We start from the raw sequence: 16715 nt of genomic DNA, 5'->3' as shown, positions 1-16715 counted from the left end.
ATTAATAATTTTAACCTAAAAAACCAAAATATTAATTAATTATCTAATATTATTATTAAGATTTATTATAAAATTTAAAAATAAAAACGCAATTATAAAATAACGTAATTTAAAATAAATATAATATATATTAATAATATTTAAAAACCAAAACTATAAAACCTTATTATAACAAAATATTATAAAAAAATAATTAAAATATAAAAGAAATAATTAAAATAAAAAATAAGGTTAAATATAAAATTAAATATAAAAAGAATTATAAAAAAAATTATAAAAAAAATTTTTAAAAAAAATCTTATATTTATATAAATATTTAAACTAAATAATAATAAAACTATTTTTATAATAATATAAATATTATTTATAATAAATTAAGAAATTTAATATATCGTTAAAATATTAATGTAAATAAGCCTTAAAAATACAAATAAACCTACTTTTCTTATATATATATAATTTTCATATAAATTAAAAAATATAACCCCATTTTTAACATAAACATAAACTTATACTTTAAAATATACAAATTTATAAGCTATAGGTATAAATATCCTTATAACGTAATAACGTTATAATACCATTACATAAACCACTTTATAAAAAATAAATACGGAAATATAAAATATAATCCTTATTTAAAAGATATATCGCATAATATACAAGCTTTATAACCGTAAATATGGCGTAACTGTTACACCGGTTATAAATAACTAAAGCGTTAACCACTTTTATTATATAAATATTAACTATAAAAAAGATACGCTTTTTATATCTTATATTAAAAAAAAATAAACCTTTTAATAATATTTAAATTATTATATATGCTTAAATAATATCAATAACTCTTTAATACATTACCTTTTTTCCAATATTTTATAAGATTAAATTTATAAAAATAAATTAATTAATTATTAATTTTAAAATAAACTTAACTAATATAACCTTTATATAAACTTAAAATTTTTCTAATTATTCTTAAAAACGCTTATTTATATACATTAAATCTATATATTTTTAAGTTAAAAAATTATTAATTTAATCTTTTTTTTTAAATAACTTAAATTATTATCTTTTTTAATAAATCTTTTTAAAACTTTTATTAAACTTAAAGGTTTAAAAAAGCCTTATATTATTTTTAAGCGGTATTTTTTAATTTAATAATTATTATTTGTTATATTTTATTATTATTAAAAAAACGTATAATTATTCCTTAAATTTTTTGGGAAAATATTAAGTTAAATTATTTAACTTATCGTTTAAATTAAATAATTTGCTTAATTAAAACTATTATATTAATTTAATACATTTATATTATAATATTATATATTATTTATAAAATTTAATATTATTAATTAAATTAATGAATAAGATTTAAACGTTTTAACCTTAGATTAAGCCTTATTAAACCTGATATCAAAGACTTTTAAATGATAATAATAAAAGAAAAGGAATGACTTATATTAAAAGTAAATAATATTATGTAAAATGGATATATATAACCATAAATGGTATTTATATTAAGAATATAATTATATAATTAAAATTAAAGTTATTTAATATACCAGTATTAATTTATAACTTCTTTTCGAATTTTATCAAGGTTACGAGATTAAATTTAACCTATGAAATAAGGGTTGGGACTTAAAAAAAAAAGAAACAAAATAATACGAGTAAGGATTAAATCTTAAGCTTTTAAAAAAAAATTCGTACTGTTTAAGCTATTAAAGCTATTGATTATTAGCTTTATAGTATAACCTTTTTAATATTTTAAGTATTATTAAGTTTTAAATTATATTTTAAATAAATTTATATGCCGTATAATTTAACCAATTTAATTAAAATTAATTAAATATTTAATATTATTAAATTATGTTTTTTAACCATATAAAATTGTATAGTAACGGATCCGATTATAATATTTACTATTAAATTAAATATATATAAAAATTGTGGTATAAAGATTGTTATACGATTTTACCTCTTTTATAATAAACTTAATTAATTTTATTCCCTTTTTTATCCCGGTATTATATAACCTTTGTAATTAAGCTATTTACCTTTTTTAATATCTTAATATTAACTTAAATAAGCTTTAATATTAATTAAGTTTTTATTTCCTTTATAATAAACCTAATAACTTATTAACTAATTAATTAATTAAGCCTTTACCTTTTTTATTACTAATTTTTTATAATTAATTGTTTTGTATATTAAGTATAATATAACTTAAAAAACATTATATATTATTTTTAAATAATTTAAAATATAATTTTAAACGTAATAACTGTTAATATTCTTACCAACCTTATTTTTATAATCTTTTTATACATTTAATAAAGCCACTTTTTATTTCTTAATATTTAATTAATTAAGATACGTTATAACCCTTATATATCTTAAAATTAATAATTAAATCCTAATATAATAATGTTTTTTAAATCGTATTATATTTTATATATCTCGACTTAAAGTATAAAAATATTAATATTAAAAATTATATTAACTTAATTAATAAATAACGTGATTGTTAAAGCGATTAATAAAGTTATATCGTATCGTATTAATTAATTAATATATTAAAATATGATTAAATTAATTAATAAGTAAATATTTTTAAATAGGTTAATATAATTAATATAAGGTTTAAATTGTTTAATTAAGTTATTTAACTTATATTTAAACTATTAGCTAAAGGTATTAATGAAGTTATTGTGGATTTAGCTATTGATTAATATATTATAAGCTTTATTAACTGTGGGAGGCTATCCGATCAAGTTACGATAAGGCATTTTCGATAATAACAATCTTTTTAAAACTGGTATTACGGGTTTAAATTGTTAAGGGTTACTATTAAATAAGACTTAAACGTTTTAGCCTTAGATTAAGCTTTATTAAACTTGATATTAAAGACTTTTAAATGATAAAACTAATGAAAAAAAAAATGACTTATATTAAAAATAAATGATATTATGTAAAATGGATGTGTGTAATTATAAATGGTATTTATACTAAAAATATAATTACATAATCAGGGTTAAAGTCACCTGATATACCAGCATTAATTCATTAATTTTAATTATCCTTATAATCTTTATTTATTAAACGCGTAAAAAAATAAAAAAATTTATAAATCTTTTTTATTTATTTATATAATTAAATTAATCAATTAAATAAATTAAAAATAATAAAATTAATAATATTAATTTCGAATATATTTTATATAATTACTTTATAATCTTACGGTTTATATAAAATAAAAATATAATTATTATTAAAATATATTAAACTTATATTATTAATTTAAATCGGGGGTAATTTTAAAATATTAAATCAAATTAAAAAATACTTTTAATATTTACTTCGAAAATATTTTTTAAAAAAATTTTAGTTAAAAATTAATTTAATTATACATTTATAAAATAAAAAATCTTTTAATTCTTTTATAAACTCCTTTTTTAATTAAATAAAAAAAGAGGTAATTTTTAAAAATATAAGGTTTAATATAAAGAAATACTTTAATTTAATCTTTTTTTAATAAGTAATAATAATAAAAGAAAAATAGTTAAAATGGAAAAAAAATTATTAATAAAAAAAAGTAATAAAGGATTTTCTTTAAATCTTATTAAATTTTAATTTAAAATTTTAATATAAAATAAAATAAATAATAATTTAAAATACACATGTTATTTTAAAATATTAAATCTTTTTAAAATAATAAAAATTTATTTATAATAAAAATTATAAAAGGTTTAAAATATAATTAAGATTATTAATAATTTTTTAAAATTTTAAAATCTTTAATTTTTCCTTTTTTTTAAAAAAAAGATCTTAACTTATTTATAAATAATTTAAAATATATATCTTTTAATTTAACTAAATCTTTATTAATATATTAACTCCGCTTATATATAATTACATAATTATATAATATTCCTTATATAATAAATCTTAAAATAATTATCTTATATTTTTTATTAATTATCTTCTTCAACCAATAATCTCTTGGTATTACTGTTCGTATGATAATTAGTCGATATTTAATAAAGTATGTGATGTTAGAATTAAAGCGGTAGGATTTTAAGCTCTGATGAATGTGTGGTAAATATTGGTGAAGATTTTAAACTCTCCCCTTTTCTAAAGTCTTAAATGCTCTCGTGTCTCATGGCACCTTCCCGCAACTTATATACTACCTAGGCAACTCATTAGGTAGACTAGGTACATAGCCCGCTGCCAAGCTAGATGGTGCAGCTGCGGCCCTCAAAACACAGAAGGAGTAACCTAGGAACATGTAACAGTACCTGGAGGCTATCCGTGCGGCTATACCTGTCCAACGGTCAGCAAGTTCGATGAGTCAGTAATCTGGGTGACAATTACCTGGTAGGTACCTTGAGAGTATATGTTTTGATTGCTCCATTTGACCTAACCCATACGTAGGTAGTCAAGTCTGTAGGGCAACTAAAGTAGAAACCCTTCCGTAGATAATGATATACACTTATGGCTGCTTTGCCGTTCTACCCTTAACCTAGTTCCAACTTCTAACCTGTTACTAGCCTCTTCATCGCTCCTAGTCACCACTATCTCACGGCCTCACTAACCACATACCCCATAGGGTTCGTAGCTCTTAAGTAATATGGAGGCTTTACTGTTAGTGACAAGGTATTTGGCACAAGGTGGGATTAAATTGTGATGGTCAGGAGGGGAGGTTTCAACTTCGAATTTAAAACGATAACAGTGCGTTAACTTGCTGATAGAATATCAGAGGATTGTAATGATACTAATATATTTGTTACGGTTTGTTAATTGATATATAAGAATAAATATTGAAATATCCAAATACGTAAATATATGATTTTAAAATCTCCTGCACTCTCGGTTGTAAGGCTTTGTTATGGCTACTTTTCCAGCGATGTTCCTACTATTATGGGCTAGTCATACTTGACTTCAAGCCTCCTAGGAGGTGAGATTAAACAGCATTCTTCTTCCACAATAACCTATCTACAAGACTCTGTGTCTGTATACACTGGACATGTCTCATCTAGAATCCTGACTATCTTCTCGTACTTCTTCGTCGTAGCTACTTTCTCGCGCTGTGACAATGTCATAGTGCCTTGCGGTATCTCTTTACTTGCCCAACAGTCTATGCTCAATATAGATAGACCTCTGTAGCTACCCTTATTACCCTGAAATAACCCTCGACGGACGGCCCTTCTGTCTTCTCGTACTGCTTTATCGTAGCTACTTTCTCACAATGTATCTCGCATTGCCTCGTGTACCGTGAGTGTTATAATTATAAGGGCGTTGCGCGCTTCTTACAGTAAACCCGTGGAGCTACCACTAATTAGACCCTGAGAGAACCCTCAATGGATGGCATATTGGGATGGGAGTGAATCAACGCCCGCTCACCTTTACGATGTTGTGCGCCCCTTTCTATCCTCACTGTGACGGCACAGGAGCGCATTTGTGCAATATGAGTGAGGAATCCTATGCTAAGATACTACTGTCCCTGGAAATAGCTTGACTACTCATTGCAAAATACACGCATTACCTAGTTAGCTGGGCTGTCAGGATATGAACGTATCGCCATATCGGTGTAAGATGAGACTGTAATGCTCCGTAGTAGTTAAATAAGTTTGAAGTCTCGACAGCACAGAATAGCCTACTGACATTCAAACTGTCTCATTCTTAGACTCCATACTCTTATCACGAGGTAGAACCAAACAGTATGGAATCAACTTTGACCTACGGGAGCCTGCTAGTTATGTACTTCGTGCCAGATATCTCAGCTATCTGATTCTAACCCTGAGAAACGAGTTAACTGAATACACAGAGCATTCAATCCGAAACCATTCCTACCTAAGCTATCCCTACGTACCGCAGATTCAATAGCCCTAAAGGGACAGCTTCAAAGTGTCGCAAAGCAGATATCCGGAGACGTCAATTTCGGCCCGACCGGAAGAGATGTTCAGGCCATGATCGTAGGTTCTTTTAAAGCTTTTGTAGGATCCAAGGAGCTTTACGACGCCACGACGAAGCACATTACGAACTACATTGCCTCTGATCAAGGAAAGGAAATCCTGCGCGACGCTGCCACCAGCGAAGATGTCGTCAAGGTACTCAAGGTCCCGGTTCTAAACTTGGTGAAGCCGGAAGCTTTTGAATACGTCAAGGGCAAGCTGCAAGACTCGCCGATCCAGAAGAAGCCTCAGTCGAAGCTGCAGTTGCAACCGGAGACGCCTACGCCTACGCCGACTTCTGGTTGGTTGGGCTTTACGCCCCTGCAGCAGAACACCCAGAACACCCAGAACACCCAAGATTCGGCATCGTCATTCTTTGGACCGAGGGCACGAAAACGGGACGAAAGGGGCTCGCAAACTCAACAGGAGAAGGACAAGCGCCGCAGGAAGTGAAGGGATGCCGATATTGCTAAAGACGTTTTAGGCCCGACGATAGATGGCACGAAAGGGGCGGGGTTGATATGGGAGAGTAAGGTGTTAAAGGCAGCTTTAGCTATAGCTCATATTTTATAATGTTGTGTTAAGTTTCCCGTTCGTCGAGATAACCACCCGTCGAGATACCTGTAAATAAAAAATAGCCGTCTACCAGATCCTCATGCAAGAGGCTCTGCACACACACGGGTGCGTTAGACAGGTAGTCGGCCCTGTCAGGTGATTTAAAAACTCTGTTTACTAGTTCATCGTAACATCACTCATCCTCACGACCCCAGCATAGGTAATGAATCAGAATTCAACTATTGCTTCATCTTAAAGTTCTAATACGTATCGACTATGTGGTACCATCTAATGTCTCGGGAGTACACTTATCTAGTGTAAAAAAAGTACTAATTACGGCATGTATATGCGTGACGTTATTTTATGCGCATTGCTAGCATACTTATAACGTATGTGTAAGACCATTTCTAATGTAAGTTACGAAGCTGGCAGATAAAAGCTTGAGAAAGCCGCGCACAAGCAAACTTATTGCGAAAAAAGGTAGCCTAAGATAATTACCCTTATAAATTCGGGCATTTCTTAATTCAAACGCAACTCCGGAAAAGAAAAAAAGTCGATACGCGAAACATTTCGTACCTTCGTAAATCCACGGCATTATGTTATTCACGTTGAAGGGAACCAAGCTTTTTTAATGCGGGATTCTTATCCGCGATTCGTTAAGATCTCCTAAGGGTTGGTTGCGCTTGACTCGTCGACGGGGGAGGAGGGGGGCAAGGAGGGGCATCAGTCATTTCAACGTCCTAATAGTATGTGTCAGTTGTGTGACAGGTTAAAACAGGGCTGTTTTTTGCATAGCTGACCTGGTCGTGCTGAGAGGTGAGTCCTTTCTCGCCAAAGCACTTAAGAAGCATAGCTGCCGCAGAAGAGCGTTTCTCTGGGTCGACCGTTGCCATTTCGGAAATGACTGCAACTTTCTCTTCATTTGACGCTACATGCAAAACGGCATTTTGGGCATCCTTAGGACTCCGGAACCTTTTCGAAGCCTCGCGGAACCCACTGACATCCCAAGCCCATAACATCGTGACGAAAAGTGAACAAACGTCAAGTTTGGTGTTTGACACGTAAGTATTTCAGGAGCCATGTAGGGGGGAGTGCCAGCAAAAGTCTTGGCCATATCAGCATTGTTTCTCAGGCCAAAATCTCCAAGCAAAAAATGATATTGCTTGTTCTGGCGTGTTACGTAAAGAATGTTATCTGGCTTTACATCTCGGTAGATGATGCGTTGCGACTCAAGATAACCGAGCGCTCGTAGCATGTGACGTAGGACGGTGATACAAAGGTTGTCAATATCGGTTGAGCACCCGCCTTCGATCAACGTTGTCAAGTTCCCTTCTTTAAGGCCCATAAATATCTTGAACTCTTGGCTGGTACAGTCATCTAACCCTACCTATGTAATCGACAATATGTAACTGGCATTACTATTGGTTTGTACGAATAGGAGCTTTAAAGACGTCTTGCTCGCGTTGTCAATTCGGGAGAGTTTTTCCACTTCTCCTTTCACGCGTTTATAAAACGACTGCATATCTTCTGGAGTTGCTTCACGTGGCTTTAATACCTTGACAGCCATAAACATGCCCGTGTCTACATCAATGGCTTTATATACTTCTCCAAACTCCCCACTGCCGAGCGTATTTTCCTTTACGTGTCTCATCTTCAGTTGTCGAGCTCCTGGCGTGTGCACTCTAGTCTGCCGTTGAGTCGAGGACGCAGTGATGGACTCGTCTAAGGTCCGAGAAAACCGCAGGTGCTCTTCGAGTGTAATGGCTTCTCTCCCTTTGACCAGCTCTATCGTCTCAGTAAGGCCGCCATTATGCCAAATCAACTGGAACTGGATGAGGTCCCGCGCCACACCACCCATTCCTATGTATATGTTTAGGCCCTGCCGCACAAGGACCTTGCGAGGGCGTCCAGGTTCGAGCGGGAAAGCATTGTCTTGGCCGAAGACTTGGCTCGTCTGACTGTGCGATCTATCGTAGAACATGACAACTTTGGTGTATGGGTTGATCTCGAACGAGCATTGGTTCCTAGAGAAGCTAGAGCCTTCTACATATATATCGCCGTTACGTCCTAAGGTTGCAAGAGTGGGATCACCCAACATCGAGCGGACATGACCGATATCGAGAGCAAGTCTTCCGTCCTTCTGCCGCGAGACGAGGTGTTTATTATATGGGTGGTCAAGAACTGCTTGGCTTCGCTCGTTCAACGGGAGGAGAGAGAATAAGGCTAGAGGATGGGGCCCAGCATGAGGCATTATTAAGCGATGGAATGTAGCGAACTGCTGAAGCAAGGAAGAAAAAAAAGAAAAAAAAAAAAGGAATCGAGGCTAAAATGGGCACGGCAGCCGAGCAACGAAGAAGAAAATGTGCCCTAACAGAAAATCGCAAGGAAGATCTTGTCTGTTTTATTGATCACAGCGACGCGCTGGCCAAATACACCTTCTGTTGGCGGAGCTGCATCTCTCCTGGCAGCGTATCCCCGCGCTGTAAGATAAACTTGGTTACAGGTTATCTCAGGTGACCTCAGATCAGGAATTCGGAATCTTGTTTGTTTCGTTGTATCCTCATAGCTACATTACCTCTTTATAAGCCGCCTCGCCCAGCCTTCCCTCCCAAACGACTGATCTAAGGTACTCCCGAATAGGAGGGCTTCCCATATTTCTAAAAAGTATTTTCAATTCTTTAATTAAAACGCAGCACTTTTTCAGGGTGCGTATGACAATATGAGGTATTCTCTAAGCTGCTACCTACCTAGGTACCTAGGTATGTACCGTTTGAAGGGACGGGAGGATTTAGTCTAAATATACATGTATGGTACCTACGTGACAGCCTTCAATGTTCGTACAATGCCATGTTTAATGTAGCAGGGTTTTTTTTTGCGGCTCTATGGATGTACTAGTACGGAAGTCGCCTTCAAAAGTTTTGTCCATAGGCCAACCCCTATCGGCTTGGCAAAACTTGGTGACAACTGTCGGATAGACAAGGTAGGGTTAGGAAAGGAAGCACAGACGATACGTAATGAGGCTCTCACGATCTGTTGTTGTGTTGTGTTGTGTTGTGTGTGTGTGGGTTAGCCTAAAAGGTAAGCCCTTTTAGGCTTAGCCCCACGCATGGGGCGACACGTGACGAGATTACATAATTGGCTATTCCCCATATTCCAACAACAACTGTTAGCCATAATGATAAATGTACCTCTAAATATGCTATATTTTGATTTGCTTCTTAAATTTCAAATATAAGAAATATCTTATTAAAATATATACTGTAATAAAGGTACAAAACCATGCGTTCTGGCGTGGCGTAGCGCAAGCGGGAGGTACATAGTGGGGTAATTAATGGATCATTCGCCTGTCTACCCAATGTAGTTGAACTCGCGCCGATCGCCGCCCCACAAAATGAACATGGCCAGCCTCAGTCGAAGGTAATCGTCGCAAAATAAAGTTCCATAGTGATTTTCCTCCCAGACCTAGGTAGTTTTTAGCCTATCTGTTCTCTCTAATTGTACTTCTGATTTCATAAACAATACTCTTCCCCATGGCCGATACGATCCGAGGAGATGGCCTGCTTATGGCTCACGATGCCTTAGCAGAACTGATCGAAGATCCTCAGCGACTTGATCGTGCAAGAAACCGCTTCAGCAATTCTCCGCCAACGTACGGGTCTTATCCGTCAGGTACCACAACTCGATCTCAAAGCCCTAACCCACCGAGTGAGGAACAGCGACGCCGCGAGGAGCGAAAATGACAGCTAATACGAGAGTATCGGGAATCGGTTCCTTCCAATCAATTCGACGCGCAAAAGTACGAGGAGCATCACCGGCTATTCAAACCAACTCCGGGAAGCAGCTGCGTAGGCGATGATAATCTTCTAAAACTCGGGGAAGAAACCGTCAAGAAACGCTGGATTGAGCAGGGAATATGAAGCGACAAGTGGGAAGATAGGGGGAATATATGGAAGTGGAAGCACGAAATACCGCTCAAGATCGAGTCTGAATCTGAATCTGAATCGGAGACAGACTCGGAAGCCCAAGGGGATGTACTTCTTTCCCGCTCTGCCCGTACTATTGGAGGGGTGAAACGGAGGCGGCCGAAAAGCGATGAGGAATTGCGATTGATTGCGAATCGGAGGCTTATGCGAGAGCGCGGACGCGAAGCATCACGTCCATTCCATCAGTTTATTTACCAGATATCGAAAGAACGCGAAATAATCCAGAGCAAGTTAGGGCCCGAAGAGTCTATTTCCTCAGGCTTGACCGACATCAACACCAAGGCCTATGAGAATGTGCAGAGCACTTGGATAAAAAGAGGCATTTGGAATAGGAAATGGGGAATACTGCCGGGAATGTTGTGGAAGCACGAACAACCTCTCGACGAAATGCTAGTCGAGGAGATGGGGCCCGATCCTGCTGGTCAAGCGAACCCGCTAGAGGATGACGGTCGTAGAGTAGAAGCACGTTCTCCGCCTAGGCAAGTATTTGAGCCCTTTCCACCGGTCGAATCGAACTCCAGTTTGGCGTCAGGCTTCCCGGCTGCGTCTCAGCGAGAAATGCCTGCAGTTCCTAATCCAGACGGGTTACAGACTAGCAGTGCGAATCACTCACCCTCGGCACCAAATTCACAACGCCGCCTTAGAGAGGGCAGACAGGATGCTCGCTCTGCGACGGGGCAAAGGCCACGGCCAGGCCAGAGAATGCCGTCCCCGGAGGATGGATGGGTTCGGCCAACAGCAGGTACGGTTCTCGGGCTAGTTCATCCGACGAAGGTATCAAAAGCACCCAGAAAAGAGCTTGGCCCTCAACGACGAAAGAATGCCTCCAAATTACGACCCAATGCCCCTGTCGTACCTGCTTCCAAGCCTGCTCCTGTACCGCCGCGGAGAAGCAGACGTTTACAAGAAGCAAAATACAAAGCGTCTACCAATCCAGCCGTGGTTGCTTCTACAGACTTAGGCAACGGTACGTCCCTACCACGGCCTAAGAAGACCACAATAAGTCCGAAGTCCTCAAGTTTGGCGAAACCGAGGGGAGTGCCCAACAGACCAGGTACCAGGCATCCAAGGTCGAAATGGGATGGGGCTCTCAGCCTATATAAAGGGTATTGCTTTCCCAATTTCTCAGGATTGCATTTCATTCTTTCTCATGCTGGCGTCTCAATCTAACAAGCGACGTGCTAAATTTGTAGTCTCTTGAGGATTTCCTGGTGTATTACATACTGCGAGACGGCTATTTTCCGTCGCCTACAGGCATCTCTCCGGGTAGTTATCTCATTAACTTATCAGCAGCAGCACGCCCAGCATGGCCATCCCCATTTATAATCGATCTCACGGATATAAACAGGACGAGGATAATTGCCAAGTACCTGTTGCACTCCAATTATGATAGACGATATTGAAACCATTAACCTTACCACGATCAATGACTTGGGTGGGGATTATTCGTCAGTGTCCCATATCGTGATACCGCAACTATGCACCGTATACGCTGGTTTGGTGCGATTCCAGAAAATTCTACTGTCGCATATCGTACTAGGAGGATACATCTAACCGACCGCCTTTAGGGCTATCACGGCCGACCTTGTTGATCAATCTTGCTGGAGCTTTGAAGGTAGGAGGTTGCATGTCACACGACAAGGCAGAGGCGTAACGAGAAAAGCTGCCATTGCAACGCGTCGGTCGTCAAGATTTATAAGTATGACAAAATGATAGCTCGATAAATACTAAATTCGGGGTGTTATTTTATGCTAGCGTTCACTATTGTTACGATGACTCAGGCCGGTACCTATCTGCTGTTCATAGGTATCTTATGTGTAAGACCATTTCTAATAGGTTACGAAGCTTACAAATCATAATAGCGGGCTTAACTCCTAAACAGCCAGAGTGTGGATTTGAAACCGCCATGGCTAATCCACTAAACCCGTTTATACCACGCCTTGAAAAATATTCATCGGCTTTGATTTGCCCTCTCTGTAGAAATTCTAAACAGGAGACATGTCACCACAGCTAACTAGGTTAGCATTTCAAATATTCGGAGCGATACGACACTAATGACATAATTTGGCAATATTCCCGAAACCTGCCCACTAATCGGCGACCACATCTTGGAAGATGCGCAAAACAGACCTAGAACATTCGGCCGATCGGCAAGACCTGAATCCGAATCGCTGAGGATGAATAGAAGGCTAGGGGTTCCGGTGATATATAACATGATCATATAACATGGTCGACCAAGCCGTACTCTTCTGCTTCCATTCATCATCTCCTCTTGATCTTAGTCCTTAGTCCTCAGCCCTCAGCCCTCAGTTCTCAGTCAACGAAAAAAGATGGCTCAAACATCGCGCCTCTTCCAGCCACTGAAAGTGGGAAATGCAACCCTCCAGCATCGCCTGATAATGGCGCCCTTGACCCGTTTTCGCGCCAACACGGAGTACGTACCTCTCCCGTTCGTCAAGGAATACTACGAGCAGCGCGCCTCGGTACCGGGGACTCTGCTCATCACGGAGGGAACCTTCATCACGAGGCGAGCAGGGGGGTATCTTAACGTCCCGGGGATTTGGTCCAAGGAGCAGATAGCAGCGTGGAAGGAGGTCACGGACGCCGTCCACGCCAAGGGCTCTTACATCTACGTACAGCTCTGGGCGTTAGGCCGCCCTGCTAACCCGGACGTCCTCAAGGCCGCTGGTGCCGATCTTATTTCCGCCAGCGCCATACCGTACGAGGAAGGCAAGCCGGTTCCGAGAGAGCTAACGATCGACGAGATACGGTCGTTCGTGGCCGATTACGCGCAGGCAGCTCGCAACGCGGTCGAGGCGGGCTTTGACGGCGTCGAGATCCACGGGGCCAACGGATATCTAATCGACCAGTTCATCCAGGACGTGTCTAATCACCGGCAGGACCAGTACGGCGGTAGCATCGAAAATCGCGCCCGCTTCGCAGTCGAGGTCGCCAGCGCCATCGCGGATGCTATCGGTGCTGAAAAGGTCGCGTTTCGTATATCCCCTTGGTCTACGTTCCAAGGGATGCGTATGGAAAACCCGGTTCCACAATTCACATACCTAATCCAGGAGCTGAAGAAGCTAAAGCTGGCGTATTTACACGTCGTCCAATCGAGGACCGTCGACGAGATCACAGACATAGAAGCTGCCGAGCAGGTTGCGTTTGTGATCGACGCGTGGGACAATATATCGCCTGTCCTCGTCGCGGGTGGCCTCCAACCAGATGTTGCAAAGAGGATAGTAGACGAGCGATTCAAGGATAAAGACGTCGCCATGGTATTTGGCAGGTATTTCATCTCTACTCCGGACTTACCGTTTCGGATAAAGAAGGGTCTGCCCTTGAACCCTTACAACCGCGGTACCTTTTACATCCCAGAAAGCAAAGAGGGCTATATAGACTATCCTTTCAGCGAGGAGTTTATCAAGGCGTCGGCCTAGGTGATGATGGCCCAGGAGAAAGCTTGAACCGAGTTAATATTGCGAGGTTTCACGGCCTAACGCTTCAGCTAAGTTGTGCGTAATACGTACTACCGAACAAAGCATCCTGTATTATCAGTTTAGCTTGAGGGTAGACTGTTTCGGATACGCGAGAGGAAGGATGTGGACCACGCCATAAACGTGACGTTAGCTACGCGAAGACTTTGAGCGGGAGTACTAGGAGTCTAAGGAGACGAGGTTTAGTTCAAACCCTACATTCTAGTGTAACTAAGATCGACTATCGACTGCTAGTTGTTGTAGATTACCAGTCTGCCGCTTATATTTAGAACAGGTGTTCCATCATACATAGTTCCATCATATAAGTCTTCCAAGTCATTGACGATTTCAAGCCGGGGATACAGCTACCGCAGTCTATTCGTGCCACGACTCCAGTCACCATATGTACCTCTAAAATATGCAGATTCTACGAAGGTGAGAAGTAGATTCGTGTCGGGATTCTAGATGCGACATCTAGAACAAAGAACATATTCAGTACGTATAGACGTAGATTCTCGCAGTCAGGTTAGAGTGAGGTGGTCCAATCGCATATACGAATTAGATTCGCCCCAAAACCCACTAGGAATACGTAGACGGCCATTAGTTACCGGCGACGACATAGCGGTATATAAAGAGAGATAGACAAACGCTCGTAAAAGGGTATAGATACGGTTATACGGGCATGTACCGGATGCTCTCTTGGATGTCGAATAATGTGCGCTGAGAAATACATGGAAGATGGGAAGAAGCGTCTGCCTTTGCTATGGGGTCTACAAATGATAGGTTAGATAGGAGTCGTTTATCTGAGTCCGACTTCACTTACAATCCTGAAAACCCCCTAACCTACAGCATTAGTCGCACTAATTGGGCACCTGATTTAACTAAATGAGCACCGTGATTTGGATATTCGAATCAGTACTTGGGTAGGTATATAAATTCGTCTGTTCTTATACTTATCCTTCTATCAGCTTTGACTGTGATTCGATTACTTCATGCTGCATCCCAAGCTTAAAGCACAGTATAGATTCTCAGACACGCCATCAATACGTACCTAACATTGAACAGCTATACAGACTAGGTGATTCTAGAACGTATTACTTTCGCTCTCTTCTATTTACGTGAGCTAGTGAGGTCGAGATGAAAACAGGTGCGGGCACAAGTTCGAATAACTAACAGGATCCAGCAGCAAGGGTTGCGAGTTTGGAAGCAAACCGTATCGCAGCTGGATGCTACCTCACATGGCGGTGTCACCAGTGATAGCGATTCTTCTCCAACCAAGGTCGAACCAGCCAGATGCTGGCCGCGGGAGACGAATAAAAATATATAAAACAACCCGAAGCGTGTGCTGATACTATTGGTTTCTTTCGGACCTGCTTATTAAGTTCCGACGGTAGGCAGAAGTACTTTTAGGGGGTGGTCCAACATCACCGACAAACTTAACCTCATATATTTAAGAGACGCCTTACGACAGGATGAGTTCTTTCAATTCGTGCGAGCCTGAGATCCCAGACTATTATGCAGATTTATGGATACCGCAGCAGGCTAGCCTTCAAGATATCAAGGCGGCTTTTCGAAAGTTGGCGAGAAAGTACCACCCAGATAAACAGGCTCCTGGCCAGTCTATCGATGCTTATGAGTTTCGCAAGGTTCGCTCCTGTAAGCTTACGGTAGTGATAGCTTGTTTCTAACCAAATTCCCGTTTGTGACATAGGTCCGAGAGGCTTACGAATACTTGACGGATAAGGATAGACGGCAGGCATACGATGTTTATTACCCCGAACTACGGGATAGGTGGGCTGTCTATAAGGCACGGAGACAACATGAACTTAGGTTTGAAGAGGTGAGGCGAGCCGCTAGGGCAAAAGCGGAAGAAGAGAAAAAGGCGGCAGGATACGAGAGAGCACGTGAGATGGAAGAAGAATTAAGAGCTGCTGCGGAGAGAGAAAAGAATGAAAAGATAAAAAAGGAGAAGGCAAGGCAGGCTGAAGAGCGCTCTCGGGAGGCGGCGCGGAGAGCCCGCGAGCAACAAGAGCAGGCCGCAAAAGATAGGCTGCGCAGGCAAAAGGAAAAGGAAGCAGAGAAGAGATCGGAAGAGGCGGTGAGAAAAGCTAGGACCGAACGGGAGCAGGCAGCGCAGGAACGGCTGAAAGCCATCTTGATCGAAGAAAAGCAGGAAGCTTCTCGTCGAAGCTGGGCTAAGATGCGTGAAGCGGCAGATCAAAGAGAAGCGATAAAGCGACAACGAACCTGGCCCAGGCAGTCTAGGCCTATCCAACGCGAGGAGGCTCGTCCCCTATATACCTGGAGAGAACGAATGGCTGCGAAAGAGCAGCAGGAGGGGACCTCGCGAACTGCATCTACGTGGGCGCAGCCGGAAAATGCTGCGCGACCTACGCCTCCAAATACGAAGTTGAATACTCGCCACAGCTGGAGAGAAAGAACCTCCGCAAAAGTACCAGATGAGGGCCCTCCACGAGCTGTACCTCGGCAGCCTTTTGGGAGTACCTCACCCAGATCTACTTGGCGAGAGAGAGAAGCGGCTAAAAACTCCAATTCTCCCAGAGCTGTATAAAAGAGAATGAATCTCTCGTAAGAATTCAGCCGTCTCGAACCTCTAGATAGCATGAGGTATATCAGCATTGTATTCGTACCGATATCTAGCGGGAGATGCATTTCACAAAGCGTGGTCGCTGGAAAGGGGTTCACCCTAGGGGTGACGGCTGGGGTAATTTCAGAATATAAAT

General features: G+C 39.3%; 5 protein-coding genes across 5 annotated transcripts; 4 read left to right on the top strand and 1 right to left on the bottom strand.

Moving 5' to 3' along the window:
* Window positions 1-5251: 5251 nt before the first annotated feature.
* Window positions 5252-6410, top strand: F4813DRAFT_392119 (uncharacterized protein; the record flags this gene model as incomplete). The annotated part of the gene is made up of 2 exons (XM_049247247.1): window positions 5252-5277; window positions 5831-6410. The coding sequence occupies 2 exons, from the start codon at window positions 5252-5254 to the stop codon at window positions 6408-6410; spliced, it is 606 nt and encodes a 201-aa protein (XP_049097094.1).
* An 842-nt stretch (window positions 6411-7252) lies between these two features.
* F4813DRAFT_398674 (kinase-like protein) lies at window positions 7253-8763 on the bottom strand (the record flags this gene model as incomplete). The annotated part of the gene is made up of 3 exons (XM_049248079.1): window positions 7253-7508; window positions 7574-7899; window positions 7945-8763. 3 exons carry the CDS (start codon window positions 8761-8763, stop codon window positions 7253-7255), a joined length of 1401 nt encoding a protein of 466 aa, XP_049097093.1.
* A 1279-nt stretch (window positions 8764-10042) lies between these two features.
* F4813DRAFT_398672 (uncharacterized protein) lies at window positions 10043-11880 on the top strand (the record flags this gene model as incomplete). The annotated part of the gene is made up of 2 exons (XM_049248078.1): window positions 10043-10161; window positions 10450-11880. The coding sequence occupies 2 exons, from the start codon at window positions 10043-10045 to the stop codon at window positions 11663-11665; spliced, it is 1335 nt and encodes a 444-aa protein (XP_049097092.1). The 3' UTR covers window positions 11666-11880.
* A 787-nt stretch (window positions 11881-12667) lies between these two features.
* F4813DRAFT_190602 (FMN-linked oxidoreductase) lies at window positions 12668-14536 on the top strand. The gene has a single exon (XM_049239419.1). The coding sequence runs from the start codon at window positions 12826-12828 to the stop codon at window positions 13933-13935; it is 1110 nt and encodes a 369-aa protein (XP_049097091.1). The 5' UTR covers window positions 12668-12825; the 3' UTR covers window positions 13936-14536.
* Window positions 14537-15099: 563 nt separating this feature from the next.
* On the top strand, window positions 15100-16711 carry F4813DRAFT_190628 (DnaJ-domain-containing protein). The gene is made up of 2 exons (XM_049239420.1): window positions 15100-15617; window positions 15683-16711. Exons 1-2 carry the CDS (start codon window positions 15444-15446, stop codon window positions 16541-16543), a joined length of 1035 nt encoding a protein of 344 aa, XP_049097090.1. The 5' UTR covers window positions 15100-15443; the 3' UTR covers window positions 16544-16711.
* The last annotated feature ends 4 nt before the right edge of the window (window positions 16712-16715 follow it).

The sequence above is a fragment of the Daldinia decipiens genome (genome assembly GCF_022478715.1).
Source record: "Daldinia decipiens strain CBS 113046 unplaced genomic scaffold F4813scaffold_32, whole genome shotgun sequence".
NCBI classification, from domain to species: Eukaryota; Fungi; Ascomycota; class Sordariomycetes; order Xylariales; family Hypoxylaceae; genus Daldinia; species Daldinia decipiens.
Note: the sequence above shows the minus strand (reverse complement) of the source record. Positions and strands in the feature narration are given on the sequence as shown.